Here is a 13,198-nt window from a genome sequence, read left to right on the forward strand (position 1 = left end):
CTTTTATTGTTTAGCTTCCCCCCGTTTTAGTTACTGTCAAAACGTATTTTATCTTTTATTGTTTCATCACTGTCTGTCCTTAAAAAAAGGTCCCAAAATACTCTTAGCAAGCAAGTTAATGGATGTTTTATATCCATAACACTTTATACTGGTAGTATAAATACAGCTGCTATATTTTTAGTCTTAAGTTTAAACACCTTGTCCTTGTTTGATGGCTGAACATTTTGCATCCTCTCAGGTAAGCTCCTGGGCATGAATGAGACCTCGGCAACCGTCACCATGGCAACAGCAAACACCTCCAGCCAGGCCATCAGCAAGCAGGTCCTGTCGGTTTCCAACGTAGGAGAGGTTTCATCCAGCCAAAACAACTTCCACAGGTGAGGTGTCCAGAATGCACTCGTTCACCTCACAGTTATTATACAATTCTTCATTTCCACACATGTTCATGTCTAATATAAGCTCTGTGACGTTCTTCTTATGTTTTACTGTTACATATTCAGATAGTTTATCCAGATATTATTATAATACTTGAGCTGATATACAGCCTGATAGATAAATGTAAGTTTTTATATATAAATATATATATATTTTTTCGTCTTCTTTAGAGTAATTGTACACTTTACTGTATAAGACCTTTGACGGAGCATTTCACACTAAACGACAGATCCTTTAATAACCACATTTAGGGGATCCTGATAAAAACATTTGTTTATCTTTCTTGTTAAGTTGAGTTTAAAAAAATAAACATTAAAATGTATAACTATAAGATGATATCGGTATCTGCCTCAAAATCCAGTTTATTTACAATTTTGCTGTTATAGGCTTTGTCCAATAATATGGGTACCAAACAGCTTTCCAAATTGAACCTACCAGTCCTTTTGACGTACTAACTGTGCCTCTACTGTGTCAGCAGAGATTTAAACAGATCCAAGTCATGAAAACCATTAAAGGAATACAATTTTGGATAAGATGCTTATTCGCTTTCTGGTTGAAAGTTAGATGAGAAGATTTAACCACTCTCATATTAGCTCATTAATGTGAACAATAGGTTATCGGATAAATCCTAAAGATAACCGGACAACCTCTGAGCGAGGCGAAGGTCCTGAAAGATACATATACGCATTCCTTGTGTTCTTTTATTAACAAAAATACTAATATAAATGTAATGGTGGCGTCTGTGGTGTGATGAGGTTGGTTAAAACCTTGCAAAGTGAAGCGATGTGGTTCCTTGACAACAAAAAACAAACAACATTTTTCTGAGTAAATTTGTGACTTTAATTTCAGAGAATATTCAATTTGTTTTTCTTGGAACTTCTCAGTTGTGTTTCTTGGAATGATATCCTCCTCCCCCGCATCCATATTTGTATTATTTATTTATTTTTTTACCTATAATCGCCCCTATACGCTGTCATAGTACTGTTAATAGATGCAGAGATCCCAAAATCTGACTTTGACATTATTTTGTGAGTTTGTTTGTTCTGTCTGAGTGATAAAATGATGCGTACACGTGCCCGTTCTAATTGTGTTTTACAGTGTGTACGCGGGTATCGCAGAGTGAGAGTGTCTGTGTGTCCCCCAGCAGCCTCACACAGACATGCCAGGGGAATGCCCTGAGAAGCCTGGCTGTGTAATTGGTGTACACAGAGTGTGCTAATGAGCTTCCTCCTCTGTCACGCACACCCGAACACCTGATAGATAATTACACCTCCCTCTCTCCCTCTGTTTCCTGCTCTGTCTCTCTTTCACTTCATCTCTGCGCCCCCATCTGTCTCTCCCTCCACGCCGCCGTCTCTCTTTCACTTCCTCTTTGTCTTTCACTCCATCCCTCTGCGCCGTGCTCTGTCCTCCTCTCTGTCCGTCTTTTTATTACCTCGCTCTGAGCAGACATGTCTCGTGTCTTCGTCTTTGAATGATCTTGCGTTTTGGTGATCATTTCTTTTTTTTTTAAGGAATAGAGGAAGCATGTAGGAAGCAGTGAATAAGTAAGGGACAGGGAGGGAAAGAATAAGAGGGCGACAGAAGCACAAGGGCACCGAGAGCTGAACGAGTGAGTGGAAATCAATGTTAGCCAGCGGGAGAGGCCTGCATCCAATAAGCCCATACTTCATTCAGAATAACCAATAGCTCAAATGACGCCACGCTATCAATCTCTCTTCTGCTTCTGTGACGGCTAAAGAGGAAGACCGTCTCCCAATGTTGCTGCCCCGTAGTCTTATAATAATGAAGACACTCTCCTCCATATCGTCCGCTGGCGTTGACCGGCTCCTCCACGCCGTCCTCAGGAGGTCCATTTATTGGAGATGATGGAGTTCTTCTCTCCTCAAAACGTAACGGGCCGGTTTGACAGCCTCGTCTTTGGGAAGCTGTCGCAAATATCTCTAAATCTGTCCATTTATGTTTTTTATTTGGTGCCACACATGTTCAAATAATTAACTGATATAATTATGGTTTTTCTTATGATTAGAGCTGCAACAATTATTCAATTAATTAATTATTTTAATCCTTTTTAAGCAAAAAAGACACCAAAAATCACTGGTTTCAGCTTCCCAAATATGAATATTTTCAGATTTTCTTACTTTTCTATTACAGTAAACTGAATATTTTAGGGTTTTGGGCTGATGCTCAGACAAAACAAGACATGCATATGTCACCACAGGCTCTTATGACGGGCATTATTCACTGTTTGCTGATATTCTATTACCCCAAACATTGTTCAATAAATGGAGAAAATAATCGTCGGAGCAAACAGTAATGAATATATCAACAGCTGCAGCTCTAGTTACGATTACTCTTTTAAGTCGCCAACTCGATGTGTCGTCATGATGTGACTTCTTCAAGTGTCTCAACAAGGGCTGTCAAAGTAACCTTGATAATAACACGTTAACGCAAATTCTTTTTAACGTCACTAATTTCTTTAATGCATTAACGCAAACGATCTTCAGAGGTTGCAGCGGGCTCAGTTTTGAAGCTCGAGTGAAGATACTGACATCATATAAAACTAGAAACTTAAGGAATCCATTAGTACCACTAGCTTGTCATGAAGGAGGATCAATAGCGCTCCAAACTTAAGCTAAATCTTGGCGAGGAAAAACGGTCATGTCCATTTTCAAAGGGGTCCCTTGACCTCTGACCTCCAGATCAGTGAATGAAAATGGGTTCTATGGGTACCCACGAGTCTCCCCTTTACAGACATGCCCACTTTATGATAATCACATGCAGTTTGGGGCAAGTCATAGTCAAGTCAGCACACTGACACACTGACAGCTGTTGTTGCCTGTTGGGCTGCCACGTTATGATTTGAGCATATTGTTTAATGCTAAATGTGATAAATCTATACATACATTTGCATAAAGCAGCATCTTTGCCCACTCCCATGTTGATAAGAGTATTAAATACTTGACAAATCTCACTTTAAGGTACATTTTGAACAGATAAAAAATGTGCGATTAATTGTGAATAACTATGGACAACCATGCGATTAATCGCGATTACATATTTTAATTGATTGACAGCCCAACCAATATATTCATTTACAGTCATACAGAACAAAGAAGAGCAACACATCCTCACATTTGAGGAGCTGGAAACAGAGAATGTTGGCCTTTTTTTGCTTGATAAATGACTGAAACAATTAATTGTTGTTGATTAAATTTCCTTTCAGCGCTGATCATTTTAGTCGTGGTGTTTTGGTGTGTGTTGCATACTTTGAATAACACACACACCGAGAGAGCAGAGTGATCGATCTGATCGGATACACCCACTGAGAGCTTATTGTGGAGGTCACTTGGCATTAAATGTGATGTGTGACCTTCTTTTTCTCCTCTGATCTCCCCAGAGAAAGGCTTCTCTAATCCGGGTGAGATCACACAAAGTCTCTGCCCTCCGGAGGAGAGAGGGATTGGCTTTAATGTAGAAGTAATGGATGGGATTTCAATATGAATCCTAAGAATGATACAGTTCACAACACACATTGCCTGTGCTTTAAACTGACCTCAGGTACCTTGTGGGATAGATTGCAGTATTGGAGTTAACACAGGTTCTGTTTAACAAAGCAACAGCCTTCCTTTACCCCCATCATGCACCTGTGCATCCCCGCTGCACTCCTCTTGTTTATCAGCAGGGTGCAGCACTGCTTTTCCCAAACAGGCGTCGAGGCCGAGCGGAGGGGGATGCCACTGAAACACAGAAATTGATTGCTGGAAAGGAGGATGGCAATAAATCAAGCAAGAAAGCAAATGTAGAAAACGCTGTTCTTGTTTATGTCTAAACAGGCGGAATAGAATAAATGTGCTCTATTTTTCAGTCCGTTTGAAAGCAAATTTGATCGAATTTTGCATGCATTGCCAATCCCTCTGGTTAGAGCCTAATTTAAAAAAAAAAAAACCTGAACCCGTTGATTTATAAGCTATGCTTTCTCTTTACTTTACACTTTGATATAATTAAATTATGTTTCTCAAAACACCGAATTTTCCTTTTTCCAGTGAAGTTGAATTCTTGTTCCTATCTAAAGTTTAATTGACTCTCATTTATAACCTGACTAATTAAACGACTGGTCTCTTTATTATACATTGCTTCAGCAGGCTTATGATCTATCTTCAGATGATGCAAAGAGTGCAATTGTTAATAGGCAACAATGAGGATGCAACACATTTGCATGTTTAGCTCAGTTGTAGGGAGCATTTTGCTCGAATCCTCGTTGAGTTCTTGTTTCCCATCAGCCTCTGTAGTATGTGTGTCCTCTCCTTCCTTTCACGTCCGTCTGCCCTTCGAGTGCAGCGCTGCAGTTTGTCCGTATGGCCGAGCTCTGGAGATGCGTGGAGGGTTCCTGGTTCTAATTGGGGCTAATAGCTCTGGCCATCTGCCTGGTTTGAGTCTGCTCGCATGTGTTCGGCTCTGGTCTGGCCTCACTGACCACTCAGTTGAAGGACACTCCTCCACTTGTCCACCTGGCCAAACACCAGGATGGAACAAAAATATCCAGCTGCAGCCACCACCGCCACCACCACCACACATTCGGCCTTCTGATTTCAGTGAGAACATCATGCACTGGTCGAATGTTTGCTTAAGATGCAGAGGGGCTCGTGTACTCGCTGTCGGTTAAGTCCTGCATTCTCGGTTGCAGAATCGTCGGCGTCCCGTGTCTTCTCTGCGTGAGGGTGAATGTAAAGGTGAACCCCACTTTGTGTTTGCAGTGGCAGGGTGGAGGGGAGGCAGATGGCACACACAGGCTCTCTGCACTGAGGAGAATCACAGATAATTGGAGAGTGATGCTTAGCCGTAGCCCTCCCGATCGATGCCAATCCGCCTGCTCTAAGTCCAGGGGTTATGCTTTGCTTTTTTTTCCATACACCGCAATTAATCCAGTGTTTAGCCCAGTATGTGAAGAGTGCAGGAGAATACCAATGACCCGTTTAAGGCCCGCTTGTCCTTAATCTTTTCCCTTCTAGTCCCTAAAAATGCACTTATGTTGTGTTGTAGATCTTTGCACCTGAGCGTGCACACGACCACAAAACGCAATACGCTTGGAAGTCAAACACAATCAAAACACGCCTTCACTCGCTCTTATTACAACACATGAACAAAAGCCCACAGCAGCGTCTCCTGAGACGAAATGAAAGCAGCCTCGGGGTAGTGTTAACTGGCTGAGTAAATGATAGATTTATATCCTAAATCCATTAGCAAAGCCACGGGGACCACATAGACACCTTAAGCTGCTGACAGAGGGGGCAAAGAGACGGGCTGAAGGGAACCGGATGTATGTTTACTGTACCGGTTTTCAGGATTGTGTTGGATTTTTTGCATAAATTCCCACAATTGGTAATTTGGATTGATATGCAACCCCTGAATTATTTAAAGAAGCAAAGAGGTTGGTGTTTTTGAGGGAAATTAATCCTCTTCTTGAATGGCTTGTGTTTCCTGCTGAAGTGGCTAATATTTTAATTAAGCCTGAGGAGGACTCTCTCTCCTCCCTGAGAGCTCCCTGATAAACTCCCTCTCCTCTGTTGATGGTAATTTAGCAGCTCCCCAGAGACGCACCCAGACACACTAGGCTTGTGAGCCAGCGGCGTTTCATTGTGTATGCATGTCCCCCCTCCCCGTCTTTAACGTGTGCGTGCTAATTGGTGGACGTGCTAGCCGCTCCTGCCGCGCAGCACGCCGCTCTGTGACAGCGCCTGTCCGGGCCGTCCTGTGGGGGCTCTTCACAGGCTTTAGTCAGGCCTAAGTGGGGCTCTTTGTGGGCTGTTTGTCAGGCCTAAGCGGGCTGCCACGGGGGGTCTTTGTTGCGGGGATGTAGTGCTAAATGGAGGCAGATGGCTGGGAGTTAGCCACGTGAGGCTCCGAGATGCAGAGGGGAGCGGGAGAGGGGGCTCGGCTCGGCTCTGTCGCCCTCAAAGAGGGTCACGCTGGGTCATAGCCCCTGTCTGCCTCTTGTTAGCGCTCTCAATGGGGACCATGTGTGCCCAGATTTGCCCCCAGTCTGCAGGGACCGTATCCAAGGAGACGGTGGAGCAAGAATTCTCCCGCTGGTCCGGAGGGAGCCGGTGGGACGGGGCGTCCCCCCATACCGGTCCAGAGGCTCCCACACACTCATAGACACCCACAGTCCATAAAAACAGGCTGAATTCAGTTTGACTGGCATGAAGGGCGTGTCTCAGCCCTAATGGCTCTTTAGTCAGCTGGGATAATGGACTGTCTGTTACTCTGCTCTCTATATTTCCTGTCACATCATTTTCCTTCTTTGTCTCGCTCACTAATTTAGAGTAATTACAAGGTGTGAGGTGTTGGAGAATTCTCTAACGTGACGATTTACAGGTTTGGGGGAGAAATGTGAGTTAAGTGTGTAGGCTGGACAACGCATTTATCTTTTTGATTTGTTTGTTATACGTTAACTGTTCGTTGATGTAGCGGTCAACTATTGACGTCACGTCCTGGTGTTTTATGAGAATTATGAAAAAGGAAAGGTGAAATTTAGTCTTTCATCGATAAAGAGATTAGGCACGGCATTGAATATACTGTATAACAAGAATAGAAATAATGAAGTAGGCTTAGTTCAGTGTACGAATGAGTCTCATTCTACATAAAACTGATGTGCATACCTTTGTTTTTATTCTCAAATAGCGTTAAATACCACCAACCCACTTCATCCTCCTGCCCAGTAATGATCAATTGTTGAAACATGTATATGATATTAAAAAAATTCACATCTTTGACATGTAGATGGAAAATACTCAGTAGCTATTTAGAAATTGTGATCAGTGCGTTGTCTGTTGTTTTGTCTCTGGATTTATTTTTGCCACTTTTGCGTCAACCAAATTACAAAAAAAAAAAGAATTGGCTGCTGTCGAATAGTCTTTTTGTTTAGGAAGGTTCCCTAACTGAGTGAAATGACCTGGAAGAAATCTAAATAGCAACCACGGTGAGAGCTGGACTCTAAATGCTGAGGAAAGGTGCTTCCTTTCTTATCTCCTTCAGCACACCGGACCATTCTTTAAAAGAGGAAAGGAGATGTTGCCGTATTCCTTGCAGCAGCACCACTGCAGATGCACGTCAATAACATTTGCATAATTATGTATCATGTAGAAGTCCTTATGAATCCTCCTTCACATCTTTCCGTGACTTCATGACGTTTTCCATCGAGGTCAAGGAAAAGTGTTTAGGAAAAGACATAAGACGTCATTTTGTTATACTATTTGACCGCAGCCGTTGTCTCACTTACCCCTAGAGTTATATACCATGCTTTGGTATTATTTGTTTATGTTTTTTAGATATCTGTCTCTGAAATTTCAGCCCCAACACAATGGAGGTGAATGGGATTTTGTCTGTGGTGCTCACAGCAGTGAAAAACGTACTTAAATTCACAATAAGGACGTTTCATTTTGTGTTGATTTTGGTCTTCTCCGCGGTGGAGGCCCAGCTGGAGTCTGAGCTGGAGTCTGAGCTGAAGGAGTTTCTGGTGAACCTGCGAGGCGTAAATCGTTTCGTCTGATGTTGTGGAGAATCGGACCCGATGCCGAGCATTAAGAATAACTATCTTCTCTCCGATTGTCTTGTTTGCTTATGTAGGTCATATAGAGGCATCAGTATTACATTGAGTCTGTTTCATAACCAGTTAAAAGTTCCACTTCTTCTTCTCTTTCCATAAACACTGTCCCTGTTACTGTAGATAAACCACACAACATCGTTTTTATAGGAACTATTTCTTTGGTAGAAAGTAGTTCCATGGAAAACAGTTGTGTGAACTCTCCCTTTAAGGCGCAGCTCAGTATCAGTTAGTGGTTTTGTGAATCTGACCCACGTTCTCTAACTCTCCTGCAGGTTTGCCGGGCGGACGGTCAGCAGCGGAGCCCTGGTCTTGGTGTCGCTGGAGCTGAAGGAGTCCTCCGCTGCCCTCCTTACCATCAACACAGAGAAGAGCGTCATGGCGTCAATGTTGCTCCGAGACCTCAAACAAGCCCTCGCCCAGGCGTAGAGTCCCCCTCCTCCCTCCTCCCTCCTCCATCCTCCCAATAGTAAAGGTAAAAGAGGAACAACACTTCATTAAAGGTTTCACATATTTGATTTCTGTGGTTCAGGATAATTCAGTCAGACACATTTACGCACTTTTATCAGAAACTTCACCGGATGAACTGGAAATAAAGGAGGTCATTTTTATTATCTGTGCTTTTTGAAGGGATTGTCCTGAATCACAGGAATAACTTTGAAAGTCTTGAATAAAGTGATGATCTCCTTTTTTAAAACACACAGCAGGCATCATAGAAGTATAAAATGTGACCCTTACGTTCTCCTTTATACGTCACTTCTAAACATGACGCTCCTCCATCCCGTCATGTCAAACCTACTGGTCTTTTACCTCAGTGGTGACGGTTTAAATGTTACGCCATTTATGGTTTTGACCAACCATTATTATGTACAAACATCTGTACGTATATTTAGGGAGAAAGAGTATATCAATGCCTCATTCACAGTGCGACAGGCCAATCTGTCTCTCCCTCTTCAACGGTTACACAGATTGAGATACTCCACTAAAGCATTGACTGTATTTCATCGGCATCTGTGCACAAGCCAAGCGACGGCGTGTTTGCACTGATGGATTTTGTTTTTTAGTGCCAAGAATAAGAGAAAAGCAGGATTTCTCTACGCCATTAAAACACTCTCATTACATCATAAACACTCTTCTGTCCCTGATGTAGTTTTACATTCCAACCTTTACCCCCAAATCACATCTGTTAAAGTGCCTTCTACGTGAAAATAATGTTATTTAGAAAACCAAACATATATGTGTTAGACTTAAATCAACCAGGCCTTTTTATTTGTATCGCTTTTGCTGAACAATAAAAAGTGAATTTATTAAAACAATAAATATTTGTCTGTATATATATATATATGTATATTTATTATATATTAACCTGACGGTGTCTCTCCAACATCTCTGATTGTTTAGATGAACGTGGCTGCAACACTAAGTCGTTAATGATGAGCTCTGCTAATTGGCAGGCTGAGGCGCGTACCATGTACTCATGACTTCATGATTTTGATGAATCTGTCACTCCACCTGCTGACATATGTTCTTCCTCCGCCTCTCCTCCCATGTTTTACATCCACCATCCACTGCGTTGTATCCTATAAACCAGGAGTAGGCACTCGTGATCTGGGCCCCAGCTGAAGAGTTTTCACTTCCATAGTTTACGTTAAATGATACGATAAATAGAAGGCTAATGTAAATCATAATAAATATGACCTTGTAACATAAATCTACCACTTCACTTAATGAAACAAGAAGTACAAACCGTTTTAATTTCATTATATATTCATGTATCAAACCAACAGAAATAGAACAGAAATGACGACTACAGTAGTAACAGTGTCCAGCGAGTACACCATCCGGGTATTTCAAGTGCATTTTACCATACTTGTCAGTGTGAACGCATTTATTCTCTTAAAATAGACACAAGTTTCTATTGTTTTTATTTTACACACAAAATAAAGCGTTAAATCTGTGCCGTACAAAAAGAGCAAAGACATACGTCATCCCCATCTTTTTTTTTAAGCTGCACTTACTAAAGGGAAAATATCTGCCTCTAAAACAAACAGTTTTATAACCTGTTTTATTCTTAAATTAATTAAAAGTCACAGATAAACAAAAACTATGGAGGATGGAACGTACCAAAATAAATAAATAAATAACTTGATAAATAAATAAATAAATATGTCATTAAATGTAGCAAAAATAATATTAAAAATTTAAAAATAAATACAAAAATAAATACATAAAACATAAATGAAAAAATAAATAAATAGATTTAACAAATAATAAAAATAAATACATAAAACAAAATGAAAAAATAAATAAATATATTTTAAAAATAAATACATAAAACAAAATGAAAACATAAATAAATAGATTTAAAAAATAATAAAAATAAATATATAAATAAATAAAATGGAAAATTAAACAGAAGAGTAAATAAATAAGGGAATTAATACAAAGATAAATAAATAAAGATGCAAATTAAAACAGAAATATCAATTGATGTCACCTTTTATGAATTAAATAATGGCTACATTTATTTTTTAAATTATTTTTTCTACATTTAATGACATATTTATTTATTTATTTATCAAGTCATTTATTATTTTTGCAGGTTCCATACTCCATTCCATAGAGTCGGTATTAAGAGTAGTAACAGAACAACTACGTGATTGTTCCTGCAAACTGTATTGTAGCTGTAGATTTATTTAATGTTAATATTCTGCAGAAGAAGATGTACGAGGCCTTTGTGCAGGCAGAATGATGACTTCAGCTCGACTGCTGAGTAAAGATGCTCTTAGCAAGCTAAAGCCAATCCGCCGCCTACAGACAGTTCTGCTGTGTAGCTCATTGTGGAGTAAAGTTGTGCAGATGTACGTGATGTGTTTTAGCGTTGAGCGGGCCGGCGGTGGCGTAGTGTGCTTTGCGTCTGGCTGTCTTTTCCGGCTCATAAATAGCGTCTCTCTGAGGGCTGTGGTGAACACCTGTTAGCTCATCTGTCACAGGAGCTCCACTCGCATCCATCACCTCTCCCTCTGTACTCATTCCCTCAGCCAGCTGTTCCCATTACACACGCACACACACACACACACACACACACACACACACAGATCCACAGCCACATGGAAGATTTTCAAACTTATTTCCACATTTTACAACTTCACAAATAGAAAAAACACCAACACACATTGTTTCACCATTTTAAGGCTTTTATACTGATAGCATCTGGACTCTTCAGAATCAAACCTATTTCACAAGTTCTACATTAAAATAAGACCAATTAGAAAGACTTCACACATTTAATTTACACTTCCTTCCTTTGTGTTTGCTTTGAAACAAGAAAACACGTCTACAGCCACACTAGCAGCTCTGTGTTGCTGTACCTGGGAACAGTGGTGCTGATGTTTGTGAGGCTGAGGCTGAGGCTGATGGGAATGTTATTCATTTTCCAGGTATTTGATCATACAAACAAACGGTAGATGAGAAGTTAAAGTAGCTATAACAGATATTTTTAGGGCTGTTAATCGATTAAAATAGTTAATCGCGATTAATTGCGTTTATTATCTGTTCAAAATGTACCTTGTAAAGGAGGATTTGTCAAGTATTTAATCCTCTTATCAACATGGGAGTGGACAAATATGCTGCTTTATGCAAATGTATGTATATATGTATTATTATAAATTAATTAACAACACAAAACAATGACAGATATTGTCCAGAAACCCTCACAGGTACTGCATTTAGCATAAAACAAGATGCTCAAATCATAACATGTCAAACAACAGGCAACAACAGCTGTCAGTGTGTCAGTGTGCTGACTTGACTATGACTTGCCCCAAACTGCATGTGATTATCATAAAGTGGGCATGTCTGTAAAGGGGAGACTCGTGGGTACCCATAGAACCCATTTACATTCACACATCTGGAGGTCAGAGGTCAAGGGACTCCTTTTAAAATGGACATGATAGTTTTTCCCTCGCCAAAATTTAGCGTAAGTTTGGAGCGTTATTTAACCTCCTTCACTACAAGCTAGTATGACATGGTTGGTACCAATGGATTTGTTAGGTTTTCTAGTTTCATATGATGCCAGTATCTTCACTCTAGCTTTAAAACTGAGACCTCTACAACCTAAAAATTGCAAGTTATTGGCGTTAAAACTAATTTGCGTTAACGTGTTATGATTGCGTTAACTTAAACAGCCTTCATTTTAACCCAAACCACGATTTGAAAAGACTATGCATGTAACAAGCCAAATTTGACATGTGTTGCTGGACATTTGTAGGAAAATGCATGAAAAATGAGGAATAACTTTACATAAGATGTCATACAAACCGTTGTACAGTATGAGGAGACGTTGCATGCTATCATGCTAAGATGGTGAACATGGTAATACTTGCTTAACATTACCATGCATTGCCATCGTGTGCATGTTAGCATGCTGATGTTAGCACCTCAGAGCTGCTATCCTGGTTGTAGACTTAAGTCTTGTTTTATGATAAATTTTTTATCATCTTTTCAGACTTCGGAGGCTTCGTAAAGTATAGATTAGAGTTTAAAGAGTTTTTATTAACTCAACATAGGGCGTCCTCATACTGGTAGATGCACAAGGGTGTGTGTGTGTGTGTGTGTGTGTGTGTGTGTGTGTGTGTGTGTGTGTGTGTGTGTGTGTGTGTGTGTGATCCATCTCCCGGTGTTGGCACCTGCTATAATAGGCTCTGGGGAGGGAATGGGATAACGGGGGGGCTGCCTCTCCTCCCCTTCAGCTCTCCCTCAACATGGCTGTGCAGTGACAGCTTGATTTCTTTCCCTCTCTGGGCTGCAGCACAGTGACATGATGGGCCTGTTCAGTTGGTCTTATCACGGTGTGTGTGTGTTTGAAGAGAGTAGAGAGGATGGAGGAAGGGGACGATGAAAGGGGGGGTAAAAGCAGAGGATCCTCCAGCTGAGGAAACGCCTGTCTGACCTTACCACTGAGAGCAACTTCTCATTAGCCGGCGTGTCTCTGATCAGCCGCTCGTTCCTCTGACAGGGAGCCACAGACAAACAGCAGAGCCAGTCCACATTGTGGAGTTATGGATTTCCTCCTTTTATTAGCAAGGATTTGACTTTTCTATCTCTTATCTATTTATAGACTGTTACACTGGCAAACAACATGCATGTTAGTGACGC

The 13,198-nt window shown here is 40.9% G+C and overlaps 1 protein-coding gene across 2 annotated transcripts in view; it reads left to right on the forward strand.

The window, feature by feature from the left end:
• The window catches only part of ap3b1a (adaptor related protein complex 3 subunit beta 1a), a 65,101-nt gene extending 55,740 nt beyond the window's left edge, over window positions 1-9,361 (forward strand). For both annotated transcript variants that reach the window (XM_074617158.1, XM_074617157.1), the window contains exons 26-27: window positions 239-377; window positions 8,317-9,361. In XM_074617158.1, coding sequence (XP_074473259.1) covers window positions 239-377; window positions 8,317-8,470 — 293 coding nt within the window. In that variant the 3' untranslated portion in view covers window positions 8,471-9,361. The remainder of the gene's footprint in view (window positions 1-238; window positions 378-8,316) is intronic.
• Window positions 9,362-13,198: the final 3,837 nt, after the last annotated feature.

Source organism: Sebastes fasciatus, chromosome 19, assembly GCF_043250625.1.
Source record: "Sebastes fasciatus isolate fSebFas1 chromosome 19, fSebFas1.pri, whole genome shotgun sequence".
NCBI classification, from domain to species: Eukaryota; Metazoa; Chordata; class Actinopteri; order Perciformes; family Sebastidae; genus Sebastes; species Sebastes fasciatus.